Source organism: Neoarius graeffei, chromosome 26 (assembly GCF_027579695.1).
Source record: "Neoarius graeffei isolate fNeoGra1 chromosome 26, fNeoGra1.pri, whole genome shotgun sequence".
NCBI lineage: Eukaryota > Metazoa > Chordata > Actinopteri > Siluriformes > Ariidae > Neoarius > Neoarius graeffei.
This window is the reverse complement of record NC_083594.1, coordinates 21,550,576-21,572,953: the sequence shown is the minus strand read 5'-3', so window position 1 is coordinate 21,572,953 and position 22,378 is coordinate 21,550,576. Positions and strand designations below refer to the sequence as shown.

Below are 22,378 nucleotides of genomic sequence, written 5' to 3'. Positions count from 1 at the left end.
CCGTGTCCGTGTGGGTTTCCTCCGGGTGCTCCGGTTTCCCCCACAGTCCAAAGACATGCAGGTTAGGTTAACTGGTGACTCTAAATTGACCATAGGTGTGAATGTGAGTGTGAATGGTTGTCTGTGTCTATGTGTCAGCCCTGTGATGACCTGGCGACTTGTCCAGGGTGTACCCCGCCTTTCGCCCGTAGTCAGCTGGGATAGGCTCCAGCTTGCCTGCGACCCTGTAGAACAGGATAAAGCGGCTACAGATAATGAGATGAGATGAGACGAATGGAACATTAAGTATAGCAACAACAAAAATTGTAAGGGGGGGGGCGCTGTTGTTTATTTGCTCTCTGAGGGGGGGCTGACTCTCCCACACTTTGAAAACCCCTGGCTTAGCACATCTCGCCACTGGGATTTTTGCCCATTCCTCAAGGCAAAACTGCTCCAACTCCTTCAAGTTAGATGGGTTGCGTTGGTGTACAGCAATCTTCAAGTTATGCCACAGATTCTCAATTGGATTAAGGTCTGGGCTTTGATTAGGCCATTCCAAGGCATTTGAATGTTTCCCTTTAAACCACTCCAGTGTAGCTTTAGCAGTATGTTTAGGGTCATTGTCCTGCTGAAACATGAACCTTCGTCCCAGTCTCAAACCTCTGGCTGACTCAAACAGGTTTTCCTCCAGAATTGCCCTGTATTTAGTGCCATCCATCTTTCCTTCAGTCCTGACCAGCTTTCTTGTGCCTGCAGATGAAAAACATCCCCACAGCATGATGCTGCCACCACCATGCTTCACTGTAGGAATGGTGTTCTCAGGGTGTTTGGTTTGCGCCACACATGGCATTTCCCATGATGGCCACAAAGATCAATTTTAGTCTCATTTGACCAGAGAATCTTCTTCCATGTGTTTGGGGAGTCTGCCACATGCTGTTGGGCAAACTCCAAATGTGTTTTCTTAAGCAATTACTTTTTTCTGGCCACTCTTCCATAAAACCCCGCTCTGTGGAGTGTACGGCTTAAAGCAGTCCTATGGATAGATACTCCCATCTCCGCTATGGATCTTTGCAGCTCCTTCGGTGTTATCTTTGGTGTCTTTGTTGCGTCTCTGATTAATGCCCTCCTTGCCTGATCTGTGAGTTTTGGTGGGCGGCCTTCTCTTGTCAGGTTTGTGGTGGTGCCATATTCTTTCCATTTTGCTAGAATGGATTTAATGGTGCTCCGTGGGATATTCAAAGATTAGGATATTTTTTATAATCTATCCCTGATCCATTCTTCTTCACAACTTTGTCTCTGACTTGTTTGGAGGCTCCTTGGTTTTCATATTGCTTGCTTAGTAGTGTTGCAGAGTCAGGGTCCTTCCAGAACAGGTTGATTTATACAGACATCATGTGACAAATCCTGTGACACTTTGAGTGCACACAGGTGGATCTTAATCAACTAATTATGTGACTTATGAAGTGAATTGGTTGGACCAGCTCTTTCATACAAAAAGGGGTTTCATACAAAAAGGGGTGAATACCTATGCACACTCCAGATTTCTGTTTTTTCATCTTTATTTTATGTTTGTGTTACAATAAAACAACAATTTGCACTTTTAAAATGGTAGGCATGTTGTGTAAATCAAATGGTGCTAACCCTCCAAAAATCCATTTTAATTCCACCTTGTAATGCGACAAAACACCAAGGGGGATGAAAACACTGCCTATTCAAGTTACTTTTAATGTTATTGAACATCCATGAAACAAGTTGGTTCCTGTTATAGCTTAAATTACAGTAAAACAGCTAAAACCAGTCATCTGCTCACCAGCCTCTTTTATTTTCTTTTTCAAGACGTTAATGAGACAAATAATGCAGCTTGTCAAGTGACTAAGAAACCAAGAAGTGCAAACGTCCCTGTCTGGCTGACTGTCTCATTTTAGGAAACTTGTAAACTGGCTGTTACAAAGTACTGACACTGGAGACTCCTTCCATAAATGTTAAATAAAAATGTCTCCAAACAAAAAACCTTCCAACAATAATTCACAGTTTTTCTTTGTATTGCTGTCTATTTTTTTCCTTAGATTATGTGGAATGTCCTCCGAATACATCCCTGTGAATGAGCTGTTACTATGGGAATAATAACGTATTACAACTAGAGCATTAATATAACCCTATTGTTTATGTTACAGCTGGAAGTACTGCCAGAGCTGCTTTGTTAAAGTCAGAGATAAAGCAGATGTTCCTTAATACATTTTTAAAATCTAATTGCTGGCAAATTGCTATTGTTTCAGGAGGAACAAAATAGGAAAATAATTAACTTCAGAATGGTAAAAGACCCCAGCATCACACCACCTCATCGCTGATTATTTTCCTGTAACAGAATCCTGTCCTGTTTTATTCCTTACATCAGTGTTGTAGTCAAGTCACTAAACCTCGAGTCCAAGTCCAGTCTTGAGTCCCCAGTGTTCAAGTCCAAGTCAAGTCCAAGTCATTAAAAAAAATGAGTCGAGTCCGAGTCGAGTCCAGTATTGATCCAAGTCAAGTCCAACACTCCAACCACACCATTCGACGGTGGCTGTTTTAGCACCATTAACATTAGTTTGTTCCTGAACATGACGTATGAACAGGTGAATGTGCGTTCTCTTTATCAGGGAGTGCGAAGTATTCTGTCAGAGATGGTTGGGAGATGGATGTAAGTGCAGAAGATGTGTTTATTAATACAAGTGAAGACAGGTAAACAATCCAGAATGGCAAGCAAAATCGTAAAATGGTGAAACAGGCAATAGGTCGAGCAAGGCACACACAGGCTATCGTAGACTTGGCAGAATCAAAGATGAGAAACAGGAAATCAGGGATCAGGAAATAAGGTTTGGTAATGTGTCAGCAATGCAACTCAATACTTTGCAAAGTAAGTGCGTTTTCACAGTTTTTATATAGGCGCACTAATTGTGCTTTAATCTTGTGCAGGTGTGAGTTGTTTATGGCGCATGGGCGAGAGTCCACTTGGCATGCACGCTGTCTGGAGTGCATCCGAGAGTCTATCTGATGCACACACCAAGGCGTGCAGGTGTGACACTCTTACACGAATTTAATACAAAATTAATATAGATATAAATATCTTATGCCAAATTATTATGGCATGTTACCAAAAAAAGAAAGAAAAAATCCGAATCCTCATCTCCATTTTCCGAGTCCTAATGCAGTTAATGCACGAGTCTGAGTCCAAGTCCGAGCCATCAGTGCTCAAGTCCGAGTCAAGTCACGAGTCCTTAAAATTAGGGCACGAGTTGGACTCAAGTCCAAGTCGAGTACTATAAGCCTGCCTTACATCATAAATTACTGCTGTTGATGGTTATGATTATAAAGAGCTATCTTTATCAAAACTACCACATACTGTATGTATTCCCCAGCAGAACCTGATACAATTCTGGTTGCTAAGCTATGAAATTTTAAAATACAAAATGGTAAGTAGGTCTATGGTACTTGTATTGCTATTGGCCCCTTCAGCAGCTCTTGTCTGGATTCTGCCTCACTTGGATAAAAGTAGCTAATCAGTTTTCCATTGACATGCACCTAAATTATTTTAAAAAATGCCCCATATTTTGTTATCTACAGACCTGATGGGGTCTGAAGTGAGTTATTCTCTTTTGTGTAATGATGGTGTAGAAATTTGGCCATGGGATTTGTGCGTGAAAGGTTAATTAAGCCACAGCCTCTTTTAAACTGCTCTCACATAATCATTGAGCCACTAATCTCTTTCACTGGGAAAACAATTGACAGCTTGCCGTATTTGCTTCCTCTGGCAAGTAACCAGGGAAACTCATCTGACCTCACAAACTCAGAGCAGCTTCCCTCTAAGAACATCCATTCTGTACCCGTGGTCATTTACACCCTTTCTGTTTCCCACTAGGCCACTGTGGATATGCTAGAACGGCTTCGCCTGGACAAGACGCTAAGTTATTTGAGAGTTGCTTATTGGTGTTGTGGCTAATTTGGAGGTTTGTTTTGTCTTGTTTGGGTCAGCAGATGGCTGGCCTGGGGTGAAAGAAAGTTTTTCCCCGTCTTAATATAGAAATAATTCTTCTCTGAACTGCGATTCTGCACATGGTCATGCCATGCATCTTCATTCTGTGAACATTTAGTGCACATTCTGGCACACACTGTACAGCTTGGTTAATAATTTAACCCACTGCACATATTGTCTTCTTCTCATATATTCAAGTCTTGACTCTTCATCCTGTGACTTTTTTTTTTTTTTGCACATTCCAGGACATACTGTACAGCTTGGATTTCTAAACAACCCGTGCACATACTCAGAAAGAAAGAAAGAAAGAAAGAAAGAAAGAAAGAAAGAAAGAAAGAAAGAAAGAAAGAAAGAAAGAAAGAACAACTTTATTCATCACACACTTGTGAAATTCCTCTCTGCATTTAACCCATCTGAAGCAGTGAATGCACACATGCGCACACACGTGAGCAATGAGCACACACACATAAATATGTATACTTTTCAAATTGTATTAGATTCCTACTTATTTTTTATTCTATTTATATTGCTACTTTTGTCTATTTTTAAATTCTTTTATCTTCACTGTTCAAACACCAACCACCAAAGCAAATTCCTTATATGTGAGAACGTTCTTGGCAATAAACTCGATTCTGACAGTTTTCTGAACACTAACTTGCCTTGCTCTCATTTATAAATGAATGCAGCAATTCATAAATATGTAAAATTAAACAGATAAGGATCTGAATTGGATGGTGTACATGCATAGAGATACGTGTGTTCAGCTGAAGTATAAATTTAAGAAACAATTGCACTCCTTTACACATCATACCAATTTTTCCAAAGGTTTTTCTAAAGGTGTCATAGTGAGTGTAAAGGAAAGCTAAGTAGAGTTATCCAACCGCCACGTATCCTAACAGTAATTCAAAATTAATGATGTAGTTGATGCGCTAAGAATCAAAAGAGACAAATGGCTAATGGATTTGGGGTCCATACACATTTCATGAAATTCCAAAAATGGCTTGAGCATGCACAAGGCCTAGACTAGTTGGCACAAGAACTGATAAAGACAATGGCTATAGGATATTTCTTCATCTTAAAGTTTGTTTCCCTATTCCATATTTTATTATATAGTCTTAATATAATAAAAGCTGGTTAATTGAGTTAAGGAAGGATATTTCAGCCTTTTGAAATATAATAAATGTTGGTTTATTGAGATAATGAACAATGTTTAAGGCAAATTATGTATATTGACCCTAAGAGGGCTAATAGACCTACGGCTGCCGCCATTTTAAGATAATTATGTTAACATAATGTCAGTATGTGACTTTTCTTCTCTCTCTCTCTCTCTCTCTCTCTCTCTCTCTTTCTTTGACATGCCCAAATAGAAATGTTGTTTGCTTAAGATATCATATGAATGCTAAGGAGCTACTGATTGGAAGGTTGTAAGTAAAGATCCTGGCATTGCCAAGCTGCCATTGTTGGGTCTTTCGGCAAGATCTTTAACTCTCATCTCTTCAGTTATGTCCTCTCTCAAATATCAGTCACTTTGGATCAGGAGTGTCAGACAAATGAGCAAAATGTAAATGCAAATAAAGTTTAGAATAGTTTCTTGTAACTGGACCAAATGGCTGCTCTGTTATTCTGTACTATGTGTAGCAGTATGCAGTTTCTCCTCTATCTGATATTCTGCTTGGCACAACATTTTCATTTTGTCATATTATTTTCCATGCTCTGCTCCAGCATGAAATATTACATCTTGTATGTGATATCTAAATGAAAAAAGAACACAAAAGGAGGCCCTTGGGTGTAGAGATTTGAGCAGCGTGGGTGATATACAACACAGCACACAGAGTGGGAACAGACTACTTATTGTACACTCTGAAAGCTAATTAAACATTGGTGTCGGAGGATCTCCCAGCCAAACAGCAGTCCTTTATTACCCTCATTGTTTCACCCTGGTTTTCTCTCCACTTCTCAATCCTTACACATCCTCCTCGCTCACTTGCCTTTCAGCTCTGAATCTTAACCAGACTTTTAATGTACCTCCCTAACTGAACAATGGCAATGGCAAATATGACACATTAACCTCATACACTAACAACCTATGCTTACACAAAATATGGTCATTCATCCCTCCTCTCAGCCTAACATTAACCAGCTATTACTTTTCATATAAATTGGCCCATGCAATATGCAATCCTGAGACCTCAAAAGCCCAAATTTGTCCTTTAAAAAAATCTGGTACATGTCAAATATCAAATTTTCATATAATGTTCATAACTTTTATCACAATTTATAGTATTATCATATCTTTAATTATTACATATTCTTAAAGGTGCTGACTGCAAAGTCATCTGAAAATTGCAAAAAAATATTTATTGTGCATGGTATTTTCCTATGTCTCGCAAGAACAATATCGTGAGGACAAGATATGATCATTTTGGTGTGCTAAGGGTCACTTTTCTCCGTTTTGGGACCGAATAGCCTATCTCTTGTGGTAAACAGTATGGCTCTACAGAAACAGCTGAACGCAAGGAGCTTTAACTAATTAATATAACTAAGGAACTGTGTCGCACCAAGATGGCGATGCCCGGAAAACATCATGACTCTGCATTGACCTCGGAGAATTTTGAGTCGCAGGAATGTAATTTGTGGTTGTGGTAAATACGGTAGATCCATGAAACAAAAGACGAGTATATCTTTTCTGTTACTGCTTTTGTGTTATCGTTTCTTTCTCTGTAAGATCAAAATATTAGGTGTATACCTCCGTACTCACTACTGTGGAGTCGAGCCCATGCATTCCAAGGCTAAGATAGCAAAGCACTAGCTAGAATGATTTAGTTATCTTATCATGCTTCCATTGTGGTGTACTGGACCAAAATAGCAAAATCAGGTGCAGACCACCAAGCTTGATCATTTATTATTATTATTATTATTATTATTATTATTATTATTATTATTATTATTATTATCTCTTAGTACGCACAGTAATTTATACTGGAGTTCTTACATTATAGTGCTCACCATCAAGTCACTTTGACCTCAGGCTGAGAGCACTTTTCACACAATGTTGGCAGTGCCGAGCAAAACTGACTTTTGTAGAGTGGGTACATGAGGCTTAATGCCTATTTTATGAAGGTTGGCATTCAAGTTCTTTGGTACAGAGCTCAATGCACCTACGATATCACTATAGGGACTACTGTAGTCTCCATATCCCACATCCTGGCAATGTCTACTCTCGGATCGGCATAGTTGTCAATTTTCTCGATCTCCTTCTTGGCAATATTGTGATCTCCAGGGATGGCTACATCTCCCAAGTAACACCTTCTTCTTACTTTGTTGACCACCATGATATCAAGCTGTCTATGTTCGATTTTCTATTATTATTATTATTATTATTATTATTATTATTATCAGCAACAGATATGCTATGAAATGATGACCAATTCTTACAATTTATCCCCCCAAAAATTTATACAGAATATTGACCACAAATGTACCCCACATGCCTGGTTAAAGGTCAGAAAACTGACAGAGCAATGGGAAGATATTCACGATAGGATCATAATAAAGAACTCAAATCACTGCTGCTACAGTGTATTAAATAGGGAGCAGCAAATTGCCAGAGTGTCAAACAACAGAAGATTCAACAGAACACTTCAACAGAAGAATAATTTAATTATGCTTTTAATTTAACAATATGAACAACCTTATTCAGTAATATCTCATGTTTTTTTCATGCCACATTTAAGACCCTTAATAACGCACAACTACTGACAATATATTATCCAATTGTTTACAACTGAAATATTTTGGTAGCCAAATGGGGAAAAAAATTGCGCCACACCATGAAGTCTTAAGATAGGATACAGCTTAACATGTCCTCAGTTGTGATAGAAAATCATGCTACCGCTGGCAGGCAAGTGGTGATTGACAAAGTTGAGGCTGTTCTCTATGACATTTTTGAAAAGTTAAAACTTGGTGAAATCTTGGTGGTGAAATTTTCAAACGTGAAGTGGAAATTGCCATACAAATTTACTGTGTGTTCCATTTCAACCACTGTCATCACTAAGGATTTTTCCATAGATTATATTTACTGTTTAAATCCAAGTTTATTATTCAATTATTTAACTTAAAATGTATTATTCAGAAACTAATAGGAACTATACAGTACATAGTACCCCAATTCCAAAAAAAGTTGTGATATTTTCCAAAATGGAGTAAAAGCAAAACAAGAAGACAGAGTCATCTATATCCCCCGCCCTGTATACCAACTAAGTTTCAAGATATTATTTGTCACATTTTTCAAGTTCTGCTGCAGGAAACCAGCCCTACCTCTTTACACTAACCTCAGCAGCCCATGGCATAAGCCCACCGGACCTTTGGTCCAGGTGAGCTAAAAATTAAAATTTCTCACATTTCTTAGTATCAAAAGGCACATATACATTACTTAATCAACACATATACCAACTTTCAAGACCATACCACTCATAGTTTTCAAGTTCTGCTCCGGAAACAAAAGCTACCCCTAAGACTAACCTGAGAGACTAAGTCTGAAATTGTTTCCATGGAAACATGAAAAATTTACATTTCTCAAATTTCTTAGTATGAAAAGGCACATATACATCACCTTGTTAACAAGTGTACCAAGTTTCAAATCCGTATCATGAAGAGTTTTGGATATATGCTCCGGAAACGAACATTGCTCTTAGAAACTAAGTCAAAATCTATTTTATATGTAAAAATTTGAAAAATACTTTTTTCCAAAATAGCAAAAGGCACCAGTTCACATGTTGCTTGATATGTATGCAAAGTTTCATGAAGATATCTTCAGTAGTTTTAAAGATATAGCCCGGAAACAAAAAACGTGGCCGGACATACAGCCGGACAGATGGACAGCTGGACGGACGGACCCCGTTTCTATATCCCCCTGCCAAACTTCATTGGGTGGGGGATACATATGTGATTTATTAATTCATGTGAACCTTTATTTAACTGACAAAAGTACAAAGAAGAGATTTTCAATAGTTTTACTGACCAACTTAATTGTATTTTGTAAATATAAGTTACAATTTGATGCCGACAACACACTCAAAAAATTGGGACAGAGGCATTATTACCATTGTATTATATCACCTTTCCTTTAATAACACTTTTTAATCATATGGGATCTGAGGATACTAATTGCTGCAGTTTTGGAATTGGATTTTTTGTCCATTCTTGCTTGATCCAAGACTTGAGCTGCTCAACAGTCCGTGGTCCCCGTTGTCTTTCTGATGCCACATACATTCTCAATCCTTGACTTGCAATCACGTGATCAAAATCTGCTACGTCATGAGTGTCCGGCATGATGGTGGATATACAAACCAACTAAGATGGCGGCCGCTGAAAGCGTGTCTGTAAACAATGCTGAATTTTCTCAATATTACCACAATTTGAATGGTCCAGCAAAGATTCGATACAAAGAGAAGATAGATATATGTGGTTTTGACCAATATTATTTAAAAATATCAGATTTTTCTGATGATAAGACGCTTCTCCCAACCATTGAGTACCCAGATATCGCATTCTATCTGGTTTGGCAAACTTTGTGGGTCGACAAATCTCAAATGAAGGCTTATAAGTCCATGGAAGCCTATAACTTCTTTGTCTCTGGATGGGTGAATACTTTATTAATTAAACCAGTCAATGATGATAAAGTAGTTGTATTTGCAAGGGTAAGTTAGGGCTTCTTTTGCATTTGGTTTACTTCTATGTGTAAACAACAGACGAAGTGTGAAATTTTGATAATTCTCTAGCTTTATGGCTCACAAATCACATTTCAATTTATTTCAGGTCAACCACTCTCAGACAGCACGTGATAACCCTTTAAAAACATGGATTTTAGCCAAGAAAAGGGGAGACATTATGGTCACACATTGTGACTATATGGCAGAACTACGCGAGGCTTGTTCACATGTTGGTGCATTGCTCTTTGCACTCGAGACCGCTGTTCATATCCGCGACTCTACGACCTGCACTCAACAAAAGAGTAAGTGGACTATACCTGGATATGTCAAGGAGAGTCCCTATATACCTGTTTGCAAAATGGATTTTAGTTCAGCAAAAGCAACTCATGGAACAACAACAAATACCTAGCGCTTTCCTACCGACACCAGTTAATTTGCCTCTGAACAAAGTGCCGTCTACATCAAGTGCTGAACAGCTTAAATTTTTTTGTGATATCTCTAAGTGCTCAACAAAACCTACAGTCCTCTCAATGGAAATGGTAATGCATGTGTTAAAATGATAAATACGATCGAGCGAACCACGACAAGAGAATGCTCATTTTATAGCAAAATTCTAGCAACACGAAATAAAATTCTTCCATGATATTATTTAGAAAGCTTTTAAATCTCACCTTAGATAAAATGATCACTACAAACACGAGTTGTTATGATTTTAAGCGTTGGTGAAATCATCGTCAGCCCTGCCGATGTTGTTCAGCCATGCTTGTCTCCTCTCCGTACTAAGCCTCAGAGTTTCCTCGCCCTCTTTCTGAATCACGGATGAAATTCTAAAAAAATCTGAATTTACCACAGTCATGAGTACTATTGTGACCACAGCCATACACAGCACAAAGATATGGCATAGCTTAAAAGAAAAAAAATCCGCTTAAAGCAGTGAAAACGAAGAGTTGTGCATGCGTGACTACAGTGTTTTATATGGAATGTCACTGGACCCCGCATTTCTATATCCACCAACATGGCCGACATCCAGTTTTCTAATTGGCTTTGATGTCACTTGCAAGTCAAGGATGGGGACAGAGCTGGACTGGCAGCAAGCCAGTCAAGCACATGCACTCTGTGTCTACGTAGCCACGCTGTTGTAGCCTGTGCAGAATGAGGCCTGGCATTATCCTGCTCAAATAAGCACGGACTTCCTGGGAAGAGACGTTGCCTTGATGAATATGTCTCTCAAAAATCCCAATATATGCCCCAATATATCAACGGTACCTTCACACACATGCAACTCACCCATGTCGTGGGCACTGATGCCCCCCATGCCATCACAGTTGCTGGCTTTTGCACTTTTCACTGATAACAAGCTAGACAGTCATGTTCACCTTTGGCACTGAGAACTTAACGTCTGGTTTTCCCAAAAACAAGCTGAAATGTGGACTCCTCTGACCACAGCACACGTTTCCACTGACTTTTGGTCCATCTGAAATGAGTTCAGGCCCAGAGAAATTGGCGGTATTTCTGCATAGAATTGATGAATGGCTTCCTCCTTGCACAATACAGTTTCAGGTTGCATTTCTGGATGCAGCAGTGGAGTGTGTTCAGTGACAACAGTTTTCCGAAGTACTCTCAAGCCCATGTGACTATCTTTGTCACATTGGCATGATGGTTTCTCAGGCAGTACCTTTTATACCCAATCACAATCGCAATTAACCTGCTGATTGTGAAATCTTCCAAAATGGTGTTACTTGAATATCCCATGACCTTTTCAGTCTTATTTTGCCTGTCCCAACTTTTTTTGAGTGTGCAGGCATCAAATTATAATTTCATTTATACTTACAAAATGCAATTAAGTTGGTCAGTAAAACTATTGAAAATCTTTTCTTTGTATTTTTGTCAGTTAAATAAAGGTTCACATGAATTAACAAATCACAGATTTATGTTTTTATTGCATTTTGGAAAATATCCCAACTTTTTTGGAATTGGAGTTGTATGTGTGAGGGATGTACAGTATGTGTGTGTCTTGACCTGCCGGTGGGTCCTGCAGCTTTAAGGGATTAGAAAAGTAGTTTGATTTAGTGTCATCTAGGTCTAGGGGAAATCAGATCTGCTGCATCAAATAAATGGGTTTTAAAAAGTTATTATTCTGTGCAAACAGGTCAAAAAACCTTCGGACTTATTCAGGGGCGATTCTAGCATCTGATCTTTGGGGGTGTTTAGCCCCCAGAGCTGACAGACGCACCTGGCTTGAACGACAGTGTTTCCACGTTTATTCCGCATTTAGACTAGACTTAACTAGACAAGAAGACTAGACTAGACAAGACTAGACTTATGCAATGTTTTAACAGAAGCTGACCCAATAAACTATGATATCTACACATTTACAACCACTGACACAAATATTTACGTTATATTTTTATCTAAACAAGACCTACTACTGCATTTGTAATGTTGGAGCTATTCATTTTGAACAGTGGTAATTGTTAATTAATGTGTTATTGTGTATTGTGTAATGGCATATTGACCAAGGTATTTGTTATACAATTATTACCTGAGAATGAGATACAGTCTGACTGGGATTGTACTGTAAACCTTAAATTTACGTGGTCATAATTCCAGACTACGTGAATGAACATTCACTAGCCAGCTAACTTTTTAATTAATCGAGTTGGCTGTGTGGCCTCACAACTAGGCTTGGCAAGCTTTGAAAATGTAGGCTATATCCAAACCACACTCACTGTCCCCCCAGACAATGACCAGGGTTTGGATTTGTGAATGATAAGCAAACGTAAACGCTATGTTACATTAAATAAAATTGACTAACACATAGTGGTCTAGCACCGTAGCACTTGTACAGCTCTGCACAAAAGTATCTCGATATGGATGATAAATGTCGTTTTTATCATTCTGTTCATAGACCAGGGAACATCAATATTGCATTATGCATATTATTGTGTTGTGTTTAACAATTGTAACTCCAGTCCGTACCTTCACATCTCGCTATGCCAGTAATACTCAGGTGCTACTTCGAGCTCCTCATCGGCGTGGAATCCAGTTAAAAAAACACCATGTCGTAGCAAGCACTCGTGCGGACAGGCAACCCAATCAGAGGGGATGCAAGGAGGAGAGGTATTTTACTGCTCATAGAACTATCATGTAACAGGTGAATTCAAGAACACACACACGCCCGCGCACACATTCATTGCGCAGTGCGCAAGGGCACTTATTTCTGAAAATTACGTCCAAAAGCAGTGTTTTTGAGGGTGCTGAGCTAGGGGGTGCTGAGCTCGTTTTTGGGGGTGCTTGAGCACCCCCAAAAATAGGCTAAACACGCCCCTGGACTTATTAATTAGCTTGAGAGCACGTCTTGGAGTTTGTAAGCAATGTCTCTATAAAAGAACACTGTTCCGTATTTTTTTTATTAATATTTTAAATTCATAAACGAGTAACAAGCTCACCTGCAGCAAATGCGACATGACATAAAGAATGGTGTTCTTACCTGGGGGTCTGAGAGCCGAGAGATGTCAGGGTAAAGGTAGAACTTGATTCCATCCGCTGCACCAGGAAGTGTGATCCCTCGAATGAGCAAGATCACCAACATGAAATAAGGGAAGGTTGCAGTGACGTATACCACCTGCAGGAAGAATAGTATTAAAAAAGGTTAAGAAACTGAATATTCACTGAAGAAGTCACCCGATGTGGAGTAAATACTTACTCCATGCACCAGACAAAATCAGTGTTGAAAACAAAACGCTAATGTATGCTAATTGCCAGAAAGGAACTAGCAAGACCATGGTAGTTGTACCATTAAGACCACAATATTTTGCTAGTCAACTAGCATGGCCATACCTGTTGACAAGCTAAACTAGCCCCAGGCTCACATTAATTTGCATAAGCTAGCCTGGACCAGCACAGAATCCATGCTATGCCTAGCTGTTTTTTTTTCAGTAAGCATATGGTCTGAAAGATGTAGATTTAATGAGCTAAAGCAAGGATGACAAAGAAAAATGAATACATGAGGAGGTTTTCTTTCACTAATCTACCAAGTGTAAGTGAATAGCATTTCAGCGAATAAGGGAGGATGAGTGGTGGGAGCTACACTCTTGAGATGGTGAGAAGGGGTTAAGGAATGCTCTGAAGCATGCCAAGCAGGCAGGTTCAGCTCTCAAAAGCCTAATTGAGAGCCGACTGAAAGACTGATTCTCAGGGGAAAGGACAAGGTTCAGCTCTGAGCCAGAGGTTTTGATGGAAAGAAGCACTTAGCACCATGTCTCACTCACAAAAAAGGACAAAAATAGAATACCCAAGAGGCTACCGGTTTGTGATTTGTCCACATGATCTTCAAAGTCTAAAACATTATCAAGTCTCCAACAATAATGGAAAGAGATTTGTCTCATGAGATACAAGTGGATTTTGATTCTTCACTCCACCGTACAAGTCATGGCAGAACATCAGGCCACAGCTTGCCCGCAGATATACTTTAGAGATTTTTTAGCCTGGGTGGCTAACACATTTTTTTTTTTTGCAGAAACCTATTCAAAGTCCATAGAAATGAGTTCCAGCATAGTGAAGTTCTTTCAGCTCCATGAACAAAACCGCACTTGGGGGTGGCACTAGGTTCTTGTCCTTCTGGCATTGAGTCAAGTCCATGCAAGGACAAGACAGGGTTGGGACACAAAAGCTTTCTGCCCTGTTTCACTCTAGACGGAGCCCAACCGGGATGTGTTGGCAGTGTGGGAAAATGTGTGGCAAAGCAACGTACAATTGCCAATGCTTTCACTTTGACCTCGGCCATTTACTGTACTTAAGGTTACATTTACAGGACAACAAGTGTGACTTTATGGGGATTAACAGGTATCCTGTTCACATGGTTACATAATCAAGGCTAAGTATGTATGTTCGCTTATAGCCAATTCTTGCTCGCTTGTTAAGGATCTTTGTTGCAAAAGCAATTGGGTCTTTTGTTTATTTCAAGACACATTTACCGGTAATTGAAATACGAGTGAGCATTTTCTCACCTGCACCAGATGAAAAACAACTGAAGTTGTTGAATCTGGAACAACAAACAAAAAAGCTTTGAGCCTGTCACTTTTGCATATTTGATTTTCTCATGATGAGAGAAGGAACACTTCCAAGTTCCTAATTTTTTTTAGACTTTTTAATTAGTCCAACACTGTGATGACATATACCAAACTGTGGACACCACAGAAAGCAAATCATCTGTTTGGCACTTAGATGGAAGTGCATGGTTTCTACAAACTCGCCATGAGTTTTGGAAGCACGCTGACTTTCTCCCAGCACTCCCCAGGTGAACATTTAAACCCTTGGATTCACAGGTCAGCTCCATGCCATAAATCTACTGCCCACTGATGTGAGAATCACACATGGCCACAAAAGGCCTGCAGTGAGCAGCCTAGCAATAGCCCTGAATGCTCTGTTGTGTATAGCGTTCAAACAGGAGGAAAAAAGTGCTTCACTAGCCACCATAATTCCTCACAGAAGGAAAGAGGCGAGCTGAGGAACTCTGCATGCTCCTCATGAACGCTCTACTTTCCGTCACTGAATACAGAAATCAATCTTGGCCTAGCCACTAAAGCCTCGCCGTGAAGGGACATTCTTCCCCATTACTTTATGGCCAAACAAAAGCTACTTCAAGAGATACAGGGCCTCGCTGCCGAGTTCTTTTCTCTGGGACCTGTACAATGTGAACCCATTTGTTTTTCCCCACACAACCCTCTCCTTTCTCTCTTTTCCCCCTCACACATCCCTCTCCTTTTCTTCTTCCTGGCTCATTGAGTTTGTTCGGCGTTCTTAAAGACCACTAAGCAAATCGCATCCAGAGGAAGGCTAGCATCTAAGGATGAAAGTCCTCACTGGACTGGAGCACAGGGTGAAGACAACAGAACGCCAAACTTGTATCTTTCATCTGGAAAAAAAAATTTCTTCCATGATAATTTTTCTAACAGATGTTAGTAGGTTGCATGAATTTTTATATCATGTTGCACTTTTTTAAATTAAACTAACAAAAACATGAACATGGAACATGGCCATATAAGCATGAGGTTGAGTCAGTAGTCAGTCAAAGGACAGTCAGTAGTTGACAGGTGAACTACTGTGCCCTTTTGAAGACCTTTATACAGATGAGGTCCCCCTTCCTTCCAAAAGCTAAATTCATTTTTAGTTCTAAATAGTTTAGATGTAGATAGCCATTAGCCATCTCTCCTTAATCACAATATTAAAGACATTGTAAATACAAAACTGATTTCCTCAAGATTTAGATATGTAAGGAAAGAGGGAGCTGAATCAGTAAAATTCCACACTCATTCCTTTCTTTTTTTTCCTTTCTTACACAAATGCATACATACAGTGGTGCGTGAAAGTTTGTGAACCCTTTAGAATTTTCCATATTGCTGCATAAATATGACCTAAAACATCATCAGATTTTCACACAAGTCCTAAAAGTAGATAAAGAGAACCCAGTTAAACAAATGAGACAAAAATATTATAGTTGGTCATTTATTTATTGAGGAAAATGATCCAATATTACATATCTGTGAGTGGCAAAAGTATGTGAACCTTTGCTTTCAGTATCTGGTGTGACCCCTTTGTGCAGCAATAACTGCAACTAAACGTTTCCGGTAACTGTTGATCAGTCCTGCACACCGGCTTGGAGGAATTTTAGCCCATTCCTCCGTACAGAACAGCTTCAACTTTGGGATGTTGGTGGGTTTCCTCACATGAACTGCTTGCTTCAGGTCCTTCCACAACATTTCGATTGGATTAAGGTCAGAACTTTGACTTGGCCATTCCAAAACATCAACTTTATTCTTCTTTAACCATTCTTTGGTAGAATGACTTGTGTGCTTAGGGTCGTTGTCTTGCTGCATGACCCACCTTCGCTTGAGATTCAGTTCATGGACAGATGTCCTGACATTTTCCTTTAGAATTTGCTGGTATAATTCAGAATTCATTGTTCCATCAATGATGGCAAGCCGTCCTGGCCCAGATGCAGCAAAACAGGCCCAAACCATGATACTACCACCACCATGTTTCACAGATGGGATAAGGTTCTTATGCTGGAATGCAGTGTTTTCCTTTCTCCAAACATAACGCTTCTCATTTAAACCAAAGAGTTCTATTTTGGTTTCATCCGCCCACAAAACATTTTTCTAATAGCCTTCTGGCTTGTCCACGTGATCTTTAGCAAACTGCAGATGAGCAGCAATGTTCTTTTTGGAGAGCAGTGGCTTTCTCCTTGCAACCCTGCCATGCACACCATTGTTGTTCAGTGTTCTCCTGATGCTGGACTGATGAACATTAACATTAGCCAATGTGAGAGAGGCCTTCAATTGCTTAGAAGTTACCCTGGGGTCCTTTGTGACCTCGCCGACTATTACACCCCTTGCTCTTGGAGTGATCTTTGTTGGTCGACCACTCTTTGGGAGGGTAACAATGGTCTTGAATTTCCTCTATTTGTACACAATCTGTCTGACTGTGGATTGGTGGAGTCCAAACTCTTTAGAGATGGTTTTGTAACCTTTTCCAGCCTGATGAGCATCAACAACGCTTTTTCTGAAGTCCTCAGAAATCTCCTTTGTTCATGCCATGATACACTTCCACAAACATGTGTTGTGAAGATCAGACTTTGATAGATCCCTGTTCTTTAAATAAAACAGGGTGCCCACTCACACCTGGTTGTCATCCCATTGATTGAAAACACCTGACTCTAATTTCACCTTCAAATTAACTGCTAATCCTAGAGGTTCACATACTTTTGCCACTCACAGATATGTAATATTGGATCATTTCCCTCAATAAATAAATGACCAAGTATAATATTTTTGCCTCATTTGTTTAACTGGGTTCTCTTTATCTACTTTTAGGATTTGTGTGAAAATCTGACAATGTTTTAGGTCATATTTATGGAGAAATATAGAAAATTCTGAAGGGTTCATAAACTTTCAAGCACCACTGTAATTCCCTGCAAAGGCAAAACTTCAGTAACTACAATAACATAGATGCTCCAAACTATTCTACATGTTCCACCAAACATCTTGCAGGTTGATTTTTAGAAACACATTTTCTCCAGTGTAATTTTCCAGTCACTTTGTCACAAGATAAAGCAGAGATAGAAAAGATTGTTTTTGTCCCAAAGCGTTTGTCTTTGTAGGGAAACATAACCCTTGAGTTTACCTTCCCAGTTGATTTAGGACCTTTCCATATGCAGAAATAACATATGAACCAAGCCACTGCAAGGCACAGAGCGAGTTCCCAGCGCAGCTTTCCAATCTGCTCAATTCCACCAGATATACTGAGGACACGTCGTCTGAACAAAAAAATAATTTCACCATGAAAACATGGCCATATCATGAGAAGTTGTTCATATTAGTTCATATTTTCCATTCATCATTCACCATGTTGTCGAAGAGTGGAACGGACAAGTTCATTCAGTCTCAGATCAAGGGTGAAGTTTAAATTTATTATCTAAATTTGACCTGAACCGAACCCAGACATACCAGTTTACACAGATTAAACAGGTCCTGATTATATTACCTTCAAGACCCTGATGTTACCCTGAAATTGACGTGTGAAATTTTTACTTAAAATCAGTCGCGCTTTGAGTTTTGCAAGATCGCATGTTAGATGTATAAAAGCCACAGTCCTGTCTCAGGCTCTCTGTCCTTCTGCCATTAATCATCTCTGACATGTTCCTGGATGAGGTCCAAGGTCTGAGTCGTAAGAACGATCTGACTGCTAAGGCCTGGCCTTGGCAAACATACAGAAAACATTCCGCGCCAAATTTGTGTCCATACCATTTCTAGCTGTGCAAGTGCCCTTTTGATGCTTGTTCACAACAGCAATGCGAAAAGAATGACAAATTATCAGTGAAAAAGGTTACGCAGTTCTGTGGAATAGTAAGCGGCAGCCCAATTGCTCCATGGATGTGCCGTGCCAAAAACTGTCTGGCAAGCATGAGCATCACTGTGCTTTGTGACTTCCTTGGCTTTTATACTGATGACACCAGATAGATCGTAAGTGAAAGTCACTTGAAATCTTGAAACTAGTTTCTCAATGAAATCTCTACAGACTGTTGTCAAATTAGAGTCTGACATAAAAAAACCTCTCATTTAAAGAGCAGGAGTCTTTTCACAAGTTTATATGAATAAAAAATAAGAGACAAGATATTTTTCATATATATCGCTTTGATATTCAGTTACTATTTCTATGACAAGGCTGTTAACATGTCATCTATCAAATATGTTACAAATAAATACAAAAAAAAAGTTATACTTACTCCCAAAACTCCATGACTGGTGAGGTGGCATAAGGGTTGCTGAGGTTTGCCACACTGGCATTGTTGAAATCCACACAGTTTTCTAAAAATGAAAAAAAAAAAAATATATATATATATATATATATATATATATATATATATATATATATATATATATATATATATATGTGGAATTGCATGTGTTCATCAACCACTTTATCAGGGTTGTGGTATACTGTCAGGGTTGTGGTATACTGGGCACAACCATACACACATTGCTTACATTCAGCCCTGGAGCAATTTGGCACAGCCGATGCACTTACTGACAAGTTTTTTTTAGATGGTGCAAAGAAACTGGAGAACCTGGAGGTAACCCACATAGACAGAGGGAAAACATACAAAACAACATACAGTTACCTGAGCTCAGGCTCAAACCAGGGACCAAAAACATGAGAGCTGGCAACACTAATGACTAATTCTATTAGTATTTCCACTAAAATAATATACAGTGCCTTCACACTGAGAAAACTCCAACCTTTAATTGAAAATTTATTCAGAGAAAGACATATCCCTCATCAAGAAATAATTCTTTTCAACAAAACCATGTGCTACTATTATTGTCACCCCTAGAAATTATAGTGAACTCTACGCAACTGAAGCATGTTTCCCATTTAAATTGTACATTTTTGAGTTGATCAGCATGTGTAGGAACTTTCATGCTATAATCCATGACTTCCTGATTAACTGGGGTACAAATATGAGGTAACAGAGAGGCCAAATTTCCTTAGTCATCCAGCAACATGGGAAAAATAAAAGAACACACAAACCAAATCAGAGAGAAGTGCGTTGACCTTCACTAGTCAGGGAATGGTTATAAAAAAAATAGCTACACGCCTGAAAATGTCCATTTCTACTGTTAGGGCAATAATAAAAATGTGGACACCGACCGGAACTGTTACAAACTTGTCTGGAAGAGGACCGAAGTTTATTTTGCTCCATGTACAGTGAGGAAGATGGTCAGAGAGGCAAAAAAAAATCCCCAGGAATCACTGTTGGTGAATTACAAGACAAAGTAAAATCTTGGGGTTTCCAAGTCTCCAAAACCACCATCAGACTCCGCCTCCATGCCAACAGATTATTTGGAAGGTATGCCAGAAAAAAAGCCTTTTCTTTTAGTTAACAACAAGCGTAAACACCTGAAGTTTGCGAAACACTACTACAGCTTTGACTGGAACCGTGTTCTATATTCTGATGTTTAAAAAAAAAGGATCTTTCTGGCAATAAACACTTGAGGGTTGGTTTGGTGTAAAAAGAAGGATAGCTATAATGAAAAAAAAAACGATCCCAAATGTAAAATATAGTGTCAGTTCTGTGATGTTTTTTGGGGCTGTTTTTCCTCCAAAAGCCCTGAAAACCTTACTAGGGTACATGACATCATGGACTCCAAGAAATACCAGGACATTTTAAATCAAAATCTGGCTGCCTCTATCAGGAAACTAAACCTGCGTCATCATTGGATCTTCCAGCAGGACACTGATCTGAAGCATATGTCCAAATCAACACAAAAACAGTTAGCTGACCACAGAATCAAACTTCTGCCATGGCCATCTCAGTCCCCTGACCTGAACCCCACTGAAAACCTGTGGAGTGAGCTGAAGAGCAGAGTGCACAAGAGAGAGCCTCGGACCCTGGATGATCTGGAGAGATTGTCTAGAGGAATGGTCTCAGATGCCCTGCTCTCTATCTCCAACCTTATAAAATTTTATCGGAGAGACTCAGTGCTGTTTTACTGGCAAAGGGAGGTTGTACAAAGTATTAAATGCAGGGGTGTCAATAATAGTGGCACATGTGTTTTTGCTGAACATAAGTATTTCTTGATGTGGGATTTGTTTTCCTCTGAGTAAATTTTTCAATGAAAGGTCAGATTTTTCTCTTTTTTTTAGGGTGAGATGAAGCTACTTTACCAAAAGGTGGATTTCTAACCCTTTTTTACTAATCTTTACAAGGGTTACCAATAATCATAGAGGGCACTGTATCTCAAAAAGCCAGTTACTGTACATCTACTTATAGACAGTAGCATTGCAGGTTGTTGTCTTTTTTCTGACCTTAGCAAAGCTGAGTTTTAATAATATCCAACACGCTGAACTGTTTAATAGTCACTCAGTAATGTAGCTCAGCACTTAAGGCTTCTTGCTTGTGACTGAGAGATTGTAAGCACAAATCTCAGGATGAGCTATAAAGTAGGAAAAACCATGGACACCCCCATGTGTTAGCAACAAGCTAGCCAGAGATGAATGATGTATATTTAACTCTTGAAAACAGCAAATTATATGGTTAATGTTATGGATTTAACAAGCAAAGATGTTTGTATGTTGATTGATCCAAATCTCATGCTTGTATATACAGTATAACTCATTTAAAGGTAAGAAGTGCTACTTTGTTTACGGTTGATGCTGTGAGCAGCTAAGCTAATTTGGCATCACTTGCTGAATTCCTGGGTGAGGAGGCCATCTCAAGTTTACCAGTAGGGATTTGAAGTTGAGGGAGAACTTTAGTTTTTTTTTTCCTCATCTGAGATCAGAAGTTACAAGTTACGCGTTTTAATTGAATGCAGTATTATTACTGCACCTAGTGGTTAAAAATGGGAACTGCAACAAGTGCCAATAAAGGCCCATTGGGCAGGAATCATGCTGCCCCATGCTCAGGGCAGGGAGGGCCAGCAGACAGTACAGTTAATGACAGGATTGCCAGATTGGGCTAGTTTCAAAAAAGTAAAAATTGCAACATAAAAAATTCATTTTCCAGTGTGTGTGTGTATATATATATATATATATATATATATATATATATATATATATATATATATATATATATATACAGTGCCTTGCAAAAGTATTCATCCTCCTTGGTGTTTGTCCTGCTTTGTCGCATTACAAGCTGGAATTAAAATGGATTTTCAGAGGGTTAGCACCATTTGATTTACACAACATGCCTACAACTTTAAAGGTGCACATTGTTGTTTTATTGTGACACAAACAATAATTAAGATGAAAAAACAGAAATCTGGAGTGTGCATAGGTATTCACCCCCTTTTGTATGAAACCCTTCATCAGTCACATAATTAGTTGATTAAGATCCACCTGTGTGCAATCAAAGTGTCACATGATCTGTCACATGATGTCTAGATAAATCAACCTGTTCTGGAAGGACCCTGACTCTGCAACACGACTAAGCAAGCAACATGAAAACCAAGGAGCACTCCAAACAGGTCAGAAACAAAGTTGTGGAGAAATGTAGATCAGGGTTGGGTTATAAAAAATATCCCAAACTTTGAGTATCCCAGTTAGCACCATTAAATCCATTATAGCAAAATGGAAAGAATACACTACAAACCTGACAAGAGAAGGCCGCCCA

General features: G+C 39.1%; 1 protein-coding gene across 1 annotated transcript in view; it reads right to left on the bottom strand.

Annotated features, from left to right (window-relative positions):
• The window catches only part of slc6a11b (solute carrier family 6 member 11b), a 74,918-nt gene that overhangs the window by 43,372 nt on the left and 9,168 nt on the right, over window positions 1–22,378 (bottom strand). The window contains exons 5-7 of the mRNA XM_060910488.1: window positions 18,986–19,067; window positions 17,884–18,016; window positions 13,190–13,324 (exon numbers count right to left, since the gene is read on the bottom strand). Coding sequence (XP_060766471.1) covers window positions 13,190–13,324; window positions 17,884–18,016; window positions 18,986–19,067 — 350 coding nt within the window. The remainder of the gene's footprint in view (window positions 1–13,189; window positions 13,325–17,883; window positions 18,017–18,985; window positions 19,068–22,378) is intronic.